Source organism: Bombina bombina, chromosome 2 (assembly GCF_027579735.1).
Source record: "Bombina bombina isolate aBomBom1 chromosome 2, aBomBom1.pri, whole genome shotgun sequence".
Classification (NCBI taxonomy): domain Eukaryota; kingdom Metazoa; phylum Chordata; class Amphibia; order Anura; family Bombinatoridae; genus Bombina; species Bombina bombina.
This window is the reverse complement of record NC_069500.1, coordinates 289,666,892-289,686,257: the sequence shown is the minus strand read 5'-3', so window position 1 is coordinate 289,686,257 and position 19,366 is coordinate 289,666,892. Positions and strand designations below refer to the sequence as shown.

The following is a 19,366-nucleotide window of genomic DNA, read 5'->3' as shown; positions in this document are numbered from 1 at the left end:
CCTAACTGGACCAAAGGAAGAATGGTACGAATAGTTTCCATCTTGAAAGATGGAACCCTGAGAAACTTGTTTAGACACTTGAGGTCTAAAATAGGTCTGAAAGTACCCTGTTATTTGGGAACTACAAACAGATTTGAATAAAACCCCTGTCCCTGAATTGGAATGGGACAGATTACTCCCATGAAGGAGAGGTCTCTTACACAACGCAAGAACGCCTCTCTTTTTATCTGGTCTACAGATAATCTTGAAAGAAGAAACCTTCCTCTGGGGGAAGAATTTCTGAACTCCAGTTTGAATCCCTGAGACACTATCTCTATTGCCCAGGAATCCTGAAGTCTCTTATCCAAGCCTGGATGAAGAAAGAAAGTCTGCCCCCTACTAGATCCGGTCCTGGATCAGGGGCCAACCCTTCATGCTGACTTGGGAGCAGCAGCAGGCTTCTTGGATTGTTTACCCTTGTTCCAAGACTGGTTGGGTCTCCAGGTAGACTTGGTTTGTGGATAGTTCCCTTCCTGCTTAGAGGAAGAGGGAGTTCCCTTGAAATTTCGAAAGGAACGAAAATTACTCTGTCGACCTCTCTGTTTGGATCTTTTATCCTGAGGGAGAAGATGACCCTTACCTCCCATGATGTCAGAAATAATTTCTTTCAAATCAGGACCGAACAGGGTCTTTCCTTTGTAAGGGATAGCCAGAAGTTTAGACTTGGATGACACATCCGCAGACCAAGACTTCAACCATAAAGCTCTGCGTGCTAAGATGGAAAACCCCAAACTCTTAACTGCCAATTTAGTAATCTGTAAGGAAGCATCCGTAATAAATGAATTAGCTAATTTAAGAGCTTTAATACGATCTTGTATCTCCTCCAAAGAAGTCTCAATCTTAAGAGACTCTTCTAAAGCATCAAACCAATAAGCAGCTGTGCTAGTAACTGTAACAATGCAAGCCGCTGGTTGTAACAGTAACCCCTGGTGAACATAGATCTTCTTAAGAAGACCCTCTAACTTCTTATCCATAGGGTCTTTGAAGGCACAACTATCCTCAATAGGAATAGTAGTTCTTTTAGCCAAAGTAGAAATAGCACCCTCCACATTAGGGACCAACTGCCAAGAGTCCCTAATAGTGTCCGCTATAGGATACATCTTTTTAAAAGCGGGAGAAGGAGAGAAGGGAATACCTGGGTCTATCCCATTCCTTGGCAATAATTCTGAGGTTCTCTTGGGAACTGGAAAAACATCAGAATAAGAAGGGACTTCTAGGTATCTGTCTAGATTACTCAATTTCTCTGGAGGAACCACTATTGAATCACAGTCTTCCAGAGTCACCAAAACCTCCCTCAATAATAAACGGAGGTGTTCAAGTTTGAACCTGAAAGAAACCACGTCTGAATCTGTTAGCGGTAAAGCATTACCTGAATCAGAAAGTTCACCTTCGGATAGGACCTTCATACCCTCCAATTTAGAACCCTGAGAGGGTACATCTGAGATCGCCATCAAGGCATCAGAAGATGCACTGATCATGTGGTTTTCCTTCCTCTTGCCTTGAAATACGGGAAAGGCAGATAACGCATCAGAAAGAGTAGATGACATAACAGCCGCTATGTCCTTTAATGTAATTGCAGCAGAAACTGCAGAGGTACCTGGCTCCGCTTGAGCGGGCGTTAAGGGCTGTGACGCTTGGGGAGAAAGCTGCGGCATGCTTTGCATCTCATCATTAGAACCCTGAGAAACATCCGCTTTGGGCAATTTTTTATCAAAAGAAATCTGCTCTCTAAAATGTAAAGCTCTCTCAACGCATGAGGGACAAAAAGTAACAGGAGGTTTCACATTGGCATTCAAACACATGGAACATTCTGAAGATCTTCCATGTTAAAATAAAACAAAAATTTTAAATAAATAAACTGAAAATGTTTGAATCAGGAAAGTCTATAATAACAGCACAAAAATGCAAACAAATAGAAAAACAGTGTGTACTGTGCCTTTAAAATTTAAAAAGCTAACATTTTAACTACACCAGACAGAATATCTTATATAATGCAGAACAAAAAAAGGACACCTCTACGCCTCAACAGCTCTGCTGAGGCGCCTACCTGCCCCCACTGAACACCAGGATCGAAAAGAACATCCACCGTACTTCAGACACATAAGACCGCTTGCCTATTCTTGTAAAACATGCGGTTCCTGCGAACAGCTGATAACTATGCAGTCTCACTACAAGGAGGCTTACAGAACATCTGATGTCGGAACTCTGTAAAAGATAACTGTGCAGCTTTCTTTTTGCGCGCAAAAGTAAACCCCGCCCTTTATGGGCGTCATATCAAAACATCCGGTGAAAAACATGTTGTGCACCAACTATTAGCCACAAATGTAAAATTCTATAAAAATACTTAGCCCTGTATCGGAACCCTAATGTACAGTCCCAATAAATAGCAAAATCCCCAGAGTCCACAGCACCAACACCTCTAAATAAAAACCCATAATAAAAATAGACCCAACAAATTTTTATAGCAGTGCTGGTTGTCATAAATGTATAAAGGCAAGTGTGTCTGAACAAAATGAGGAAAGTCTTGACCTATATCCCCATTATCAGATAGGCAGACGTACAGTCACTGCACTTACCTCCATGCTGAGCGACAGCATGACCGGTCTCACAGGATCAAGAGGTCTTCTCCCTCCTGCAGTTCTGTTGACACATACAGGGCCTTAGTTAATATCTGCTAAGACCATCATCTGAAGGGCAGCAATCAGTATGGGAGGCGCAGTGAGAGTAAAATCCCACCAGTTCCCATTGCTTTAAAGCCACCTGTAGCTCTAACCTAGAGGCTGACAAGGAATACGGCTACACCCTGTAATAAAATAGCACTCATAGGCACCATTTTAAAATAACAAACTCTTGATTGAAGAATCTAACTAACACCTCACTTAACCTCTTCCTATCACTAACACAGGCAAAGAGAATGACTGTAGTGGGAGGGAGGGAGGAGCTATATATACAACTCTGCTGTGGTGCTCTTTGCCTCCTCCTGCTGACCAGGAGGCGTAATCCCACAAGTAAGGATGAAATTCATGGACTCATCGTATCTTAAAAAAGAAACATATGTTCTTGTTCTTGCACACTTTTCACTTCTGTACTGCTGTACAGTATATGTTTGTCATTTTAACTAAGCGTGTATATTACCAAATCAAACATTCCTTCAAGGCACAAAAAAAGAATAAGTTACCTCATTTGGACATCGTTTTCTTGTAAATATGTTTCTTATAAAGGTTTCTTGAATTCCTTCTTGTTTAACCAGGTAATGCCAAAGCCTTTTTACTGGCAGGGCGCGTGAATGTTTTGATCTATAATGTAATAGCATAACACCCATAAGCACAAAAAAATGATGTTAAAGAATCAGACAGCGTATATAGTCCAAGTCTGAGTTCTTGTTACTGTCCAAAAGAGCAAAATACAGATACATATTGAGGATGAGTAATAATTTAGAAATATGTTAGTTTAAATAATTCTTCTAATATTGTTGTCAGTATTAACATAAAAAAATAATTTTCAAGGAAATTATACATGAAAATTAGAATAAATATATTACTGACATCACAGTTTCAGTTCTTTCTCATGCAAACGTTTCTAGGTATATTTAAGCAACATAGGATTTTAGGTATATTGTTTATCAGAAAATAATTATTTTTAAGTTGAAAAATAAATAAAATGAATACTGACTTGAAAGGGGTATTTGTTGGTTCCAACAGAGCTTTGTGTCGTAGGATAGCAGGGCCTGCAGACACTACCTCTTCTGGTGTAGGTACAATGATGAAGTCTTGTGGTGGCCCATCATACAATTCAAGTCTTCTTAACAGCACTTGTTCCCACCTTTGCAAAGTCTTTAAAATGGCATGACACAAAGGAGAAGCTACAGGAAGCTCTGTAATAGACATAAAAACACAAATGAGGGGAGATACACAAAGCTTGCGGTGGGAAAAATCAAGCCTACTTAATGAAGACATGTATGAGATCTAATATGTTTAAAATGCTCAAAACCTAGATAAATTGTAAACTTGAATATGCACTTAAAACCTCTGAAATGACCACCTCTCCTGCATTTGAAAACACAGAAGACACTATTCCCTTTGATGTTTTACACCATATATGTACACTCCTTGAATAACTGCAGAGTCACAGCCAACCTAGGGCTGACAGAGGAAGCATCAATGCCACTGGTGCATCCAGAAGAAGCAAAAACATATCAATAGTGGTAACCAGAATACAAAGCTTAAAAGTAAAAGTAAGATGAATAGGTACTTTTATGTCGTTAAAGGGACACTGAACCCAGTTTTTTTTCTATTGTGATTCAGATAGAGCATGCAATTTTAAGCAACTTTCTAATTTACTCCTATTATCAAATTCTTTTCATTCTCTTGGTATCTTTTCTTTGAAATGCAAGAATTTAAGTTTAGATGCCGGCCCATTTTTGGTGAACAACCTGTGTTGTTCTTGCTTATTGGTGGGTAAATTCACCTACCAATAAACAAGTGCTTTCCATAGTTCTGAACCAAAAAATAGCTTAGATGCCTTCTTTTTCAAATAAAGAAAGCAAGAAAAATTGATAATAGGAGTAAATTAGAATTTTTTTTAAAATTGAATGCTCTATCTGAATCACAAAAGAAAAAATTTGCGTTCAGTGTTCCTTTAAATGATCAACCGTGGGTCAAATACCGATCTTAGGCATTTCAAAGTGTAATTTGGATATCAGAGTTGTGAGGTGAATTGTCCTAAAAATAGTATGAGTAAAGCCAGATTCCCTAGTTTCAGGGAAAGCCTCCAATCTAATAAATCCTGTAGAAGTGTATGATCTTGTCTATCACTACAGTGATTACAGATTCCCCATTTTAAAAGGGCAGTAAAGACATTTCTGTTGCAATAGAAAAACATCTGCCATGTCTTAGTGTTTTTAAAACACATTAACATCCTTTTTACTGCAATTATTTTTCATTATTATTCATTATTCCTTTGCCTTATTTGGAGAAGCCAATCTGGTCTTTAGTTGGCAGACTTCAAGGCTAGCCCCAGCTATAATGTTAGTATAGAGTGCATTGTTTAGCAGTGATCTCATAAAGCCAATTAGGGAAAGATATATAGCAGAGTTTACTGTTCCTTCAAGAAATACTGGCAGAAGAAGATGTGTGTCTACATAGGGATTTATACAGATCATAATGCTCTGGTATCACAATCTACCCTAATGAAGAGAGAGCTTGCTGATAAGTTGCACAGGTAAAATGAACAAGACAGGATATCATGTCCTTCACAGCATTAAAGGGACACGATAACAAATGTTGAAGCAAATGAAAAAGATGCAGTATAGCTGCAAAAAGCTGACTAGAAAATATCACCTGAGCATTTCTTTGAAAAAAGGAAGATATTTTACTTCAAATTTCCTTAGTATTCACATTCCACTGTAAAGAGACTTTAAGCAGCCAGTCAGGATGTTTATCCCAGGACAAGCTATGGAGTGTGCATCTGTCATGTGCAGGCACAGGCATGTTATATTCCTATTCAGTTTAAGTAAGTTCTATGAAATCTCATGGGATCACAGCAAAGTCAAAGCATTACCTCAGCACTGCTGACGCTCACCCGACAGCAGCTGAAGTTTAACTGTTGACACAGCACTTACTCAACTACAATCTTTTATTGAGGTTTTTAGAAGTTGCAAAGTACAATACATGTTAATACAGAGAATACAGGTATATAAGGTATTTGTCATGTTAAACAAGAAGAAGGGGTTAATTATAGCTAATGGATAAACATTGATAATGATAATCAGTATACAAAAAAATATAAAATAAACCACCTCTGTTTCCTCGAGTGATTTGCATATTAGTAATACAATAGTGAAAACATAATTTATGCTTACATGATAAATTTATTTCTCTTGTGATGTATCGAGTCCACGGATTCATCCTTACTTGTGGGATATTCTCCTCCCCTACAGGAAGTGGCAAAGAGAGCACCCACAGCAGAGCTTTCTATATAGCTCCCCCCTTAGCTCCACCCCCCAGTAATTTGACCGAAGGCTAGGAAGAAAAAGGAGAAACTATAGGGTGCAGTGGTGACTGAAAGTTTTAAAATAAAAATATATTTGAATGTCATAAAAAACAGGGCGGGCCGTGGACTCGATACATCACAAGAGAAATAAATTTATCAGGTAAGCATAAATTATGTTTTCTCTTGTAAAATGTATCGAGTCCACGGATTCATCCTTACTTGTGGGATACCAATACCAAAGCTTTAGGACACGGATGAAGTGAGGGACAAGACAGGTAGGTACCTTAAACAGAAGGCACCACTGCTTGTAGAACCTGTCTCCCAAAAATAGCCTCCGAAGAATTAAAAGTATTGAATTTGTAAAATTTTGAAAAAGTATGAAGCGAAGACCAAGTCGCCGCCTTACAAATCTGTTCAACAGAAGCCTCATTTTGAAAAGCCCATGTGGAAGCCACAGCTCTAGTAGAATGAGCAGTAATTCCTTCAGGAGGCTGCTGGCCAGCAGTCTCATAGGCCAAACGGATGATGCTTTTCAGCCAAAAGGAAAGAGAGGTAGCGGTAGCCCTTTGACCTCTCCGTTTACCAGAATAAACAACAAACAAAGAAGATGTTTGACGGAAATCTTTAGTTGCTTGTAAGTAGAACTTTAAAGCACAAACCACATCAAGATTGTGTAACAGACGTTCCTTCTTAGATGAAGGATTAGGACACAAAGAAGGAACCACAATCTCTTGATTGATATTCTTATTAGAAACAACCTTAGGAAGAAACCCAGGTTTGGTACGTAAAACCACCTTATCTGCATGGAAAACAAGGCAAGGGGAATCACATTGTAAAGCAGATAGCTCAGAAACTCTTCGAGCCGAAGAGATAGCTACTAAAAACAAAACTTTCCATGATAGAAGCTTAATATCTATGGAATGCATAGGTTCAAACGGAACCCCTTGAAGAACTTTAAGAACTAAGTTTACGCTCCATGGCGGAGCAACAGGTTTAAATACAGGCTTGATTCTGACCAGAGCCTGACTAAATGCTTGAACGTCTGGAACATCTGCCAGAAGTTTGCGAAGTAGAATAGACAAAGCAGATAATCCCTTCTCCAAACCTTCCTGGAGAAAAGACAATATTCTAGGAATCCTAATCTTACTCCACGAGTAACCTTTGGATTCACACCAATAAAGATATCTGCGCAAAATCTTATGATAGATCTTCCTGGTGACAGGCTTTCTAGCCTGAATCAGGGTATCAATGACAGACTCAGAGAAACCACGCTTTGATAGAATTAGGCGTTCAATCTCCAAGCAGTCAGACGCAGAGAAATTAGATTTGGATGCGTGAACAGACCTTGGATTAGAAGGTCCTGCCTCATTGGCAGAGTCCACAGTGGAACCGAGGACATGTCCACTAGGTCTGCATACCAAGTCCTGCGTGGCCACGCAGGTGCTATCAGAATTACTGAAGCTCTCTCCTGCTTGATTCTGGCAACCAGACGTGGAAGGAGAGGAAACGGTGGAAATACATAGGCCAGATTGAAGGACCAAGGCACTGCTAGAGCATCTATCAGTACCGCCTTGGGATCCCGGGAAATGGACCCGTAGCGAGGAAGTTTGGCATTCTGACGAGACGCCATCAGATCCAATTCTGGTGTGCCCCATAGCTGAATCAGTTGGGCGAATACCTCCGGATGGAGTTCCCACTCCCCCGGATGAAGAGTCTGACGACTTAGAAAATCCGCCTCCCAGTTCTTTACTCCTGGGATGTGGATCGCTGAGAGATTGCAAGAGTGATCCTCTACCCACCGGATTATTTTGGTTACCTCCATCGTCGCTAGAGAACTCCTTGTTACTCCTTGATTGATATAAGCTACAGTCGTGATGTTGTCCGACTGAAACCTGATGACTTTGGCCGCAGCAAGCTGAGGCCACGCCTGAAGTGCATTGAATATCGCTCTCAGTTCTAGAATATTTATCGGAAGGAGAGCTTCCTCCCGAGACCATAAGCCCTGTGCTTTCAGGGAATTCCAGACTGCACCCCTCTCCTGGTCCAGATGCAGATGAGGAGATAAATCTGCATAATCCCCATTCCACTGTTTGAGCATGCATAGCTGCAGTGGTCTGAGGTGTAGGCGGGCAAAAGGAACTATGTCCATTGCCGCTACCATGAGTCCGATTACCTCCATACACTGAGCCACTGATGGCTGAGGAATGGAATGAAGAGCTCGGCAAGTGGTTAAGAGTTTTAACTTTCTGCGTCAGAAATATTTTCATTTCTACCGAGTCTATCAGAGTCCCTAGGAAGGAAACTCTTGTAAGAGCGAAGAGAGAACTCTTTTTTTATGTTCACCTTCCACCCGTGAGATTTCAGAAAAGCCAACACGATGTCCGTGTGAGACTTGGCTAGCTGGAAAGTCGACGCCTGAATTAAGATGTCGTCTAGATAAGGCGCCACTGCTATGCCCCGTGGTCTTAGAACCGCCAGAAGGGACCCTAGCACTTTTGTGAAAATTCTGGGAGCCGTGGCCAACCCGAAGGGAAGGGCCACAAACTGGTAATGCCTGTTTAGAAAGGCGAATCTGAGGAATTGATGATGATCTCTGTGAATAGGGATGTGTAGATACGCATCCTTTAAGTCCACGGTAGTCATATATTGACCCTCCTGGATCAGAGGTAGAATAGTCCGAATAGTCTCCACCTTGAATGATGGAACTTTGAGGAACTCGTTTAGAATTTTGAGATCCAAGATTGGTCTGAAAGTTCCCTCTTTCTTGGGAACCACAAACAGGTTTGAATAAAACCCTAGCCCCTGTTCCTCTTTTGGGACTGGGCGGATCACTCCCATGGTATATAGGTCTTCTACACATGTAAGAACGCTTCTCAATTTGTCTGGTTTACAGACAATCGAGAAATGTGAAATCTCCCCTTTGGAAGGGAGCCCTTGAATTCCAGAAGATATCCCTGGGACACAATTTCTAAAGCCCAGGGATCCTGAACATCTCTCGCCCAAGCCTGAGCGAAGAGAGAGTGTCTGCCCCCTACTAGATCCGGTCCCGGATCGGGGGCTACCCCTTCATGCTGTCTTAGAGGCAGCTGCAGGCTTCTTGGCCTGTTTACCCTTGTTCCAAGCCTGGTTAGGTCTCCAGACTGACTTGGATTGGGCAAAATTCCCCTCTTGCTTTGTAGCAGAGGAAGCTGAAGCGGGACCACTCAAAGTTCCGAAAGGAACGAAAATTATATTGTTTGGTCCTCATCTTATTTGATCTATCCTGAGGGAGGGCATGACCCTTCCCTCCAGTGATGTCTGAAATAATCTCCTTCAGTTCAGGCCCGAATAGGGTCTTACCCTTGAAAGGAATGTTCAAAAGTTTAGATTTAGATGACACATCAGCAGACCAGGACTTAAGCCATTACGCCCTGCGTGCTAAAATGGCAAAACCTGAATTCTTTGCCGCTAATTTAGCCAGTTGAAAAGCGGCATCTGTAATAAAAGAATTAGCCAACTTAAGGGCCTTAATTCTGTCCATAATTTCCTCTAATGGAGTCCGCATCTGAAGAGCCTCTTCTAGAGCCTCAAACCAGAAAGCAGCTGCAGTTGTTAAAGGAACAATGCATGCAATATGTTGGAGAAAAAAACCTTGATGAACAAAAAATTTCTTCAGGAGACCCTCTAATTTTTTATCCATAGGATCTTTGAAAGCACAACTGTCCTTGATAGGTATAGTTGTACGCTTAGACAGAGTAGAAATAGCTCCCTCCACCTTAGGAACTGTCTGCCATGAGTCCCTTATGGAGTTAGATATGGGAAACATTTTTATAAAAACAGGAGGGGGAGTGAACAGAAAACCTGGTCTATCCCCCTCATTAGCAATAATATTCACAATCCTCTTAGGGACTGGAAAAACATCAGTGTAAACAGGAACCTCTAAGTATCTATCCATTTTACACAATTTCTCTGGGACCACTATAGGGTCACAATCATCTAGAGTTGCTAATACCTCCCTAAGCAATAAGCGGAGGTGTTCAAGCTTAAATTTAAAGGGCGTCATATCAAAATTTCTCCCTCAGATAACAAATCCCTCGCCCCTTCAGAGCATTGTGAGGGCATATCAGATACGGCTACTAAAGCGTGAGACGGCTCAGTATTTTTCCTTAAACCCAGAGCTGTCCCGCTTTCCTTGTAAACCAGTCAGTTTGGATAAAACCTCAGTGAGGGTTGTATTCATAACTGTGGCCATGTCTTGTAAAGTAAATGAATGTGACGCACTAGAGGTACTTGGCGTCACTTGTGCGAGCGTTACTGGTTGTGACACTTGGGGAGAGCTAGATGGCGAACCCTCATTTACTCCTGACTGAGAATCATCTATTGCCCTATTTTTAAGTGCTAATATATGTTCTTTATAATTTATAGACATATCAGTACAATTGGGACAAATTCTAAGAGGAAGTTCCACAATGGCTTCCAAACATATTGAACAAGGATTTTCCTTGGTGTCAGACATGTTAAACAGGCTAGTAATGTAACAAGCAAGCTTGGAAAACACTGTAATCAAAGTAAATAACACTTAGAAATAAAACGGTACTGTGCCTTTAAGAGAAAAAAAGCTGCACAAGTTCTGCAAAACAATGTAAAAAAGCAGTAAACAACGAAATTTTTACAGTAGTATCTTATAGCCTTAGTAACTTTGCACAGCTATGCAAATAAACAATTAACCCCTTAATGGCCAAACCGGATTGAAAAAACTTTCAGCACCTTGCCACAGCTCTGCTGTGGCGCCTACCTGCCCTTCAGAACGATATGTGGGGAAAAAAACCTCCTTTACAGCCCTCAAATACAGCAGGAACCTCTAGAGAAGCAGTTGGATGTCTCTAAGGAAAAGAAACTGTGCAACTGAGGCGCGAAAATAGGCCCCTCCCACCTCACTCAATGTTTTGAGGCCTATCAAACAAACACCAGAGTGTCTCTTAATTAACCATGTGGGTTAAAAAAACCCTAACACAAGCCACAATGACCCCTTTAGTCCCTTCAAAAAATGTTTTTTTCCTAACAGTGTCACCAGTAACAAATGAGCCCTTCAAGCAAGCTGAAATTCCTATCCAAGTGTCTGAATACAGCTTACCCTTCCCTCATGGGGATATTGCCAGCCTTTTCTAGAATAAACACAGTCTGTCTAGAAAAACATAGACTGAACATACCTCATATGCAGCTTATCATGCAAACCGTTCCCCCAACTGAAGTTTTCCTGTACTCTTCAGCCCTTGTGAGAACAGCAGTGGATCTTAGTTACAAAGTGCTAAGATCATAATCCTCCTTGCAGAAATCTTCATCTCTTTTCTGCCAGAGAGTAAATAGTACACATCGGCACCATTTAAAATAACAAACTTTTGCTTGAGAAATAAAAAAACTAACATTTTTGTCACCACACTCGCTCTGCACTTCCTAGTTACTTAGAGTAGGCAAAGAGAATGACTGGGGGGTGGAGCTAAGGGGGGAGCTATATAGACAGCTCTGCTGTGGGTGCTCTCTTTGCCCCTTCCTGTAGGGGAGGAGAATATCCCACAAGTAAGGATGAATCCGTGGACTCGATACATCTTACAAGAGAAAATCAGTTTAACAATCTCAATTCCTCCTATACTTTTTCTAGGGCCCCTGAAGATTGTAAGAACTTTATGGAGGAAATCTGGCAACTGAAACAGTCATATTTCGACCGTGGTTCCCTAAATTATACAATATCAATAAAAATATACTAGATTAAACTGTAACTGTCAGAGCATGTATGTCCTAGGTACTCTTATGAGAACGTTATCTATAATTAAAGTCAGGCAATGATCAAACTTCTACATACATTTGCAGTGCCAGGTTATGCTCCAATTGTTTAGGTAAAGGGCTAAAAATGTTGGGGTTGCCTGGTTATCAACAAATAGAGAAGAAAAACCATGGTGCAAAAGAGGAATGTCTGGAAGCCCTAGTTAAAAAGATGTTTGCTAGCTAGGGTAATGAAAGTTATGTAGGTTATAACTACCTCTGTCTAATTAAGGGAATCTGCAGATTAATAACATATGGAGACTAAATACACACAGAGAGAAGCACACTCACACGAACGAACAGCTGGCTCAATAATATTGTTAGCCTGTTCTACAGCGATTTACCACCTGGGTGCAGCTTTTCTTTTAGCCCAGTAATGCTTTTCACAGAGTAGAACATTCCTGTAGTATATCAGTCGGATCCCGCCTATTATGGTCAGTTGAGCGCCGAAATACCAGGCAATGCCTCTCTGAACAAGGAACACTGCAACCCCAGACGATCATTTCGGCCTTCATTGGGCCTCGTCAGTAAGGTGTAGCCATATTCCTCTAAGCACACTGAGCAAGGAGCCCACGTCTGGTTGCCCATATTTCCCATAGGGAGACTTAATACACACAGAGAGAAGCACATTCACAAGAACCAACAACTGGCTCAATAACATTGTTAGCCTGTTCTATGGCGATTTACCACTTGGGTGCAGCTTCTTTTAGCCCAGTAATGCTTTTCACAGAGTAGAACTTTTCTGTAGTATATCAGTCTGATCCCGCCTATTAAGGTCAGTTCAGCGCCGAAATACCAGGATTTCCTTTCTAAACAAGGAACACAGCAACCCCATATTCCTCTAAGCACATTGAGCAAGGAGTCCACGTCTGGTTTCCCCTTTTTCCCATAGGGAGACTAAACAGCTAGGGTAATAAAAGTTATGGAGGTTATAACTACCTCTGTCTAATTAAGGGAATCTGCAGATAAATAACATATGGGAATACCATAGAAATTTAGGCAACCTGAGAGTAAGTTCTATGAGTAAGATAGATTAGTTATCTAAGTAGTCGTTCCCAACACAACATCCCTATATGGATTACTAAAATCTGTGACAGAAATGTACACTATTGGACATCATAATATAGTGCCTCACAAACCAGTGAAACTGAACAAGCTGTATTGCTGACAATAATCATCTGGTTGAAAGCCTTTATAGTAAGCTGCTTTGGACGGAACAGAAAACAGCAAGGTAATAAATCTGCTAGCTCCTAGGCAGTAGGGGTAGGCCTAAAGAGTAAGTCTGGAGATATGTGCAGCCTTTATCCGATAACTTTCCTAGCAATACTATATACTGTGAAAGGAAACTTGGGGATGGCCAGGCTTTCGGGTAAGTATCATAAGGTTTTTTCTTTGAATGTGGGCTTGTAATGAAAATAATCTTCAACATGTGGTCCCCACAGACAGAGTCCACCAGACAGGTCACAGAGAACATGCTCTTCTGATCACAGCAAAGTGGGCAGGTGAACAAAGGTATCTGGAGAGTCACCTCATATAGAGGGATGTGTGACTGTAAACTGTATATCGGTCTCCACCAGTGTTAATTTTGTCGACTAAAACTAGACTAAAATGACTATAAATCTAATGAAATTCTGGTGACTAAAATACGACTAAAATTAAAATGGCATTTTAGTCAAAAGACTATGACTAAAACTAAATCAAAATGACATTTTAGTCAAAAGACTATGACTAAAACTAAATCAAAATTTGCTGACAAAAACATTTTATGCAAGGTGTTATAATCAATCCATATCCAATTACTGTTTTTTTGTAAATTTTACAAAACTTAATTTTATTCAATTTTAAGATAAATAAAGAGATGTTATATACCACAACAGGTAAATCTGTTAAATCTGTATTGCATGTTCAAACCTTAATACCATAAATAGAAACAGGTTAATAAGCCTTTACTCCAGGAGTATATGAGTTTCTAAGTTCTAGAACAGTGCTAATATCGTTGCCAAATTGTTTTCGAATCTGTGAAAAATGAATTGATTCTTCCTATAGAAATAGGCATAACCCACGAATATGGGTTTAAGTTATGCTGTGCCTGTGCTAGCTGCAGAAACTTTTTGTTGTGTTGAGTTACTTAATACTTGTTTTAATTAGTAACAGAGAACTGTTAAAGTTTTTATTATGGGTAATTTGTTCAATACAGCCAATACAGTTTTCAGGGTTTTTTTTAATATATTTTAAAGTTACACTTCTGTTTGTTTATGAAACTTGGTTTTATTTAATTTTAAGCTTAATAAAGATGTTACATATCACAAAGGCTAAATCTGTGTCTGTATTGCATGTTTAAACCTTAATATCATAAATATTAACAGGTGTTATGTTTACTCCTGGAGTATATAATCAGTTTGCAAATTATAGAGAAATGCTTAAATAATGCATTACACTTTAACTACACCCCTAAGATTTTAGTCGACTAAAATCTACTGGAGATTTAGTCGACTAAAATCTACTGGAGATTCAGTCGACTAAAACTAGACTAAAACTAAAAAGGAATTTTAGTCAAAAGACTAAAACTAAGACTAAATAGAAATTTGCTGCCAAAATTAACACTGGTCTCCACAAGGCTCCCCCCTACTGCACACACAAGAATTATAAAGGAGGACCCATTGCTGACAATGCGGTGTGGTAGCAACGCTTGTGGGCAGCTTCTCCACTAGGTCGCTGAAGGTAGACTCATCTCTGGCTTCTGCTCTAGTGTAGCGCTCGCTTAAATCTCCTGAGTAGTTTCAGAGTATAACTCCAATGGTAGTGAGACAGGCGAAAGTGAGACAGGCAAAAATGAGACTGTAGGCTTGATTTTACTACTTGTTCTTGTAGTCGTGTTTGCGATCGCAGGTTTCTGTGAGGCTTTGCTTGTCTGCTGGTCTCCGGACTGCAGTAATAGTGTCAATTTATTTATTCCAAAAGTGCTTGAAGAATATTGTAAAACTCCCCCATGGCTCTAAAATTATGTTTCCAGAGTGGTGTTAGCTGTCAGGTTACCTCGTTGACTGGGAGGTGGGTGTTGGGGCCTTCTATAACGTGCGACCACCACAGGTCCCAACGGTCCAGATTTTCACTTTAGATATGTTCACAAAATTAGGATAGATTGTTGCTTGTAGCTGTCAGGACTCATATTTTGTATTTTGCAATCCTAGATGGCAAGATATAAGGCTTATCTTCCATGGCTTGTTAGTATCTATCCCTGCTGGAGTAGAAAATAATGCCAGCCATGACAGCTGCCTGGACACTCCTCCTATCTTCCTTTTTCACATAGAGATGCTCAGGTGATATTTTCTTGTCAATTTTCTTGTCAATTAAGCAGCATCACTTTCAAATGATTTAGCATATGAGTATTATATCCCTTTAAGGATGAAATCAGAGAAAACAGACAATGTTTCATAATCTACCAATACTACCTTTATAAATAGACAAACTAAATAATGTACCTAATTAATAACAAATTCTGGAAGATTTTACATGATCTATATAAAGGTTAATGATGACGGACATATCAACTCTGTTCTTAAAATGGTAACAACTATATGTAACACTAGCTTATGTTTCAATGTGTACAAGTCTAATGTTGTATCATGCTGCAATAATATAAATGTAAATCATTAACTGAAACCTTAGTGTTACCTGAAAGCTCATGTCCAGCAAAAGGATAGAAGGTCTTCAGGTTCTGAACAACAAACTGTACCATGGCAAGACGCATTAAAGCCCAGCTACAATAAAAAAAAAAAAAAAGCATATCAATCAAAGCAGGAACAATAAACATGTTATTTATGTACAAAAGTTGTCTTCAATTAATAATGAAGAATTAAATTACAGAATTTATGCTATACACAGCAATACTATTCACTATTATACTAAAGGTGCACAAAAGCGCAAGAGTAAATACAAGCGCTGCGGAATCTGTTGGCGCTCTACAAATACCTGATAATAATAATAATACAAGTATTAATTTAAATTCAAAGAATACAAAAAATAAAAACCTACCTTTAATTGAAAATTAAATTACACTGGGATAAAAAGTGAGAACAGTACAATGCTGCTGTGGGATTCCCTACAATTGTTAATGCAGGGGGGTTACCAATCAAATGCTGTTTTCGGCGATCCACCTCACTACAGGCTGGGGATCGTTGGTGGTCTAGTGGGTGGAACTCCCAAGCTTCATGGGAGTGCCGGTGACGTCAGGCTGTATGCATGTGGTGATGTCACAAAGGGGGCAGAAACAGGAAGCTCAGTATAACTGCCAAGGGAGCTGGATGGGGGGGGGGAGGATCTTCGAAAACCCTCAATCTCAGTTCCCAAAGCAGCTACAAACCTCTAACCGCTCTTTTGAAAGAGAATCCAAAGCGCTTGGTCCTGGAGCAGTACCACACAAACAATCTTTAAAAATTAAGTAGAAAAACATGAGGATTTGCTTTGAAATGGTTCATTATATGTGCAATAAAAATAATCTGGTATGTGTATAGATCCCTAATAAAAAGAAAAAAAAAAAAGTGCTTTAATTTCTGTTATGAACAATGGGGCCTCTCTAATCTATACTATAACCACCCAAAAGCCTGTATGGGACCTATTTTACACATGGCTACCCATGATGACAATTTAGTCAGGAGATCACAGTAACTAACAGCAGTGGTCTCTTGGCCATTTTCAGTATTATTTACTAAAATCTAAGAGAAAATTACATATATTTTTTTTCTACAGTTTTTGACGCAGCTCTCTTAGGCCATGAATTATAATGGTATATTGTAATTCTGCTCTGAAATTTGACTTACAAAAAGGTTAAAGCTACGTAGGAAAAAATTGGCTTAGCACAAGGGTAAAAAAAAGGCTTAGCAGTGAAAGGGTTAAATAACAAGATGCACGTATAAAAAAAATTCCCAGCTAGATTTCAAAAAAACATAATTTATGTAAGAACTTACCTGATAAATTCATTTCTTTCATATTAGCAAGAGTCCATGAGCTAGTGACGTATGGGATATACAATCCTACCAGGAGGGGCAAAGTTTCCCAAACCTCAAAATGCCTATAAATACACCCCTCACCACACCCACAAATCAGTTTAACGCATAGCCAAGAAGTGGGGTGATAAGAAAAAAGTGCGAAAGCATAAAAAATAAGGAATTGGAATAATTGTGCTTTATACAAAAAAATCATAACCACCACAAAAAGGGTGGGCCTCATGGACTCTTGCTAATATGAAAGAAATGAATTTATCAGGTAAGTTCTTACATAAATTATGTTTTCTTTCATGTAATTAGCAAGAGTCCATGAGCTAGTGACGTATGGGATAATGACTATCCAAGATGTGGATCTTCCACGCAAGAGTCACTAGAGAGGGAGGGATAAAATAAAGACAGCCAATTCCGCTGAAAATAATCCAAACCCAAAATAAAGTTTAAATCTTATAATGAAAAAAACTGAAATTATAAGCAGAAGAATCAAACTGAAACAGCTGCCTGAAGAACTTTTCTACCAAAAACTGCCTCAGAAGAAGAAAACACATCAAAATGGTAGAATTTAGTAAAAGTATGCAAAGAAGACCAAGTTGCTGCTTTGCAAATCTGATCAACCGAAGCTTCATTCCTAAACGCCCAGGAAGTAGAAACTGACCTAGTAGAATGAGCTGTAATCCTTTGAGGCGGAGTTTTACCCGACTCGACATAAGCATGATGAATTAAAGATTTTTAACCAAGATGCCAAAGAAATGGCAGAGGCCTTCTGACCTTTCCTAGAACCGGAAAAGATAACAAATAGACTAGAAGTCTTTCGGAAATTCTTAGTAGCTTCAACATAATATTTCAAAGCTCTAACTACATCCAAAGAATGCAATGATCTCTCCTTAGAATTCTTAGGATTAGGACACAATGAAGGAACCACAATTTCTCTACTAATGTTGTTAGAATTCACAACCTTAGGTAAAAATTTAAAAGAAGTTCGCAACACCGCCTTATCCTGATGAAAAATCAGAAAAGGAGACTCACAAGAAAGAGCAGATAATTCAGAAACTCTTCTAGCAGAAGAGATGGCCAAAAGAAACAAAACTTTCCAAGAAAGTAATTTAATGTCCAATGAATGCATAGGTTCAAACGGAGGAGCTTGAAGAGCCCCCAGAACCAAATTCAAACTCCAAGGAGGAGAGATTGACTTAATGACAGGTTTTATACGAACCAAAGCTTGTAAAAAACAATGAATATCAGGAAGATTAGCAATCTTTCTGTGAAAAAGAACAGAAAGAGCAGAGATTTGTCCTTTCAAGGAACTTGCAGACAAACCTTTATCCAAACCATCCTGAAGAAACTGTAAAATTCTCGGAATTCTAAAAGAATGCCAGGAAAAATGATAAGAAAGACACCAAGAAATGTAAGTCTTCCAGACTCTATAATATATCTTTCTAGATACAGATTTACGAGCCTGTAACATAGTATTAATCACATAGTCAGAGAAACCTCTTTGACTAAGAATCAAGCGTTCAATCTCCATACCTTTAAATTTAAGGATTTGAGATCCTGATGGAAAAAAGGACCTTGCGACAGAAGGTCTGGTCTTAACGGAAGAGTCCACGGTTGGCAAGAGGCCATCCGGACAAGATCCGCATACCAAAACCTGTGAGGCCATGCTGGAGCCACCAGCAGAACAAACGAGCATTCCTTCAGAATCTTGGAGATTACTCTTGGAAGAAGAACTAGAGGCGGAAAGAGATAGGCAGGATGATACTTCCAAGGAAGTGACAATGCATCCACTGCTTCCGCCTGAGGATCCCTGGATCTGGACAGATACCTGGGAAGTTTCTTGTTTAGATGAGAAGCCATCAGATCTATTTCTGGAAGTCCCCACATTTGAACAATCTGAAGAAATACCTCTGGGTGAAGAGACCATTCACCCGGATGTAACGTTTGGCGACAGATAATCAGCTTCCCAATTGTCTATACCTGGGATATGAACCGCAGAAACTAGACAGGAGCTGGATTCCGCCCATACCTGTATTCGAGATACTTCTTTCATAGCCAGAGGACTGTGAGTCCCTCCTTGATTATTGATGTATGCCACAGTTGTGACATTGTCTGTCTGAAAACAAATGAACGATTCTCTCTTTAGAAGATGCCATGACTGAAGAGCTCTGAAAATTGCACGGAGTTCCAAAATATTGATTGGTAATCTCACCTCCTGAGATTCCCAAACCCCTTGTGCTGTCAGAGACCCCCAAACAGCTCCCCAACCTGTCAGACTTGCATCTGTTGAAATTACAGTCCAGGTCGGAAGAACAAAAGAAGCCCCCTGAACTAAACGATGGTGATCTGTCCACCACGTCAGAGAGTGTCGTACAATCGGTTTTAAAGATATTAATTGAGATATCTTCGTGTAATCCCTGCACCACTGGATCAGCATACAGAGCTGAAGCGGTCGCATGTGAAAACGAGCAAAGGGGATCGTGTCCGATGCAGCAGTCATAAGACCTAGAATTTCCATGCATAAGGCTACCGAAGGGAAT

At 39.8% G+C, this 19,366-nt stretch overlaps 1 protein-coding gene across 3 annotated transcripts in view; it reads right to left on the bottom strand.

Annotated features, from left to right (window-relative positions):
* DMXL1 (Dmx like 1) overlaps window positions 1–19,366 on the bottom strand; it is a 383,924-nt gene that overhangs the window by 93,439 nt on the left and 271,119 nt on the right. For all 3 annotated transcript variants that reach the window (XM_053701585.1, XM_053701589.1, XM_053701586.1), the window contains 3 exons: window positions 15,505–15,590; window positions 3,712–3,913; window positions 3,218–3,335 (listed from right to left, as the gene is read on the bottom strand). In XM_053701585.1, the coding sequence (XP_053557560.1) occupies window positions 3,218–3,335; window positions 3,712–3,913; window positions 15,505–15,590 (406 nt within the window). The remainder of the gene's footprint in view (window positions 1–3,217; window positions 3,336–3,711; window positions 3,914–15,504; window positions 15,591–19,366) is intronic.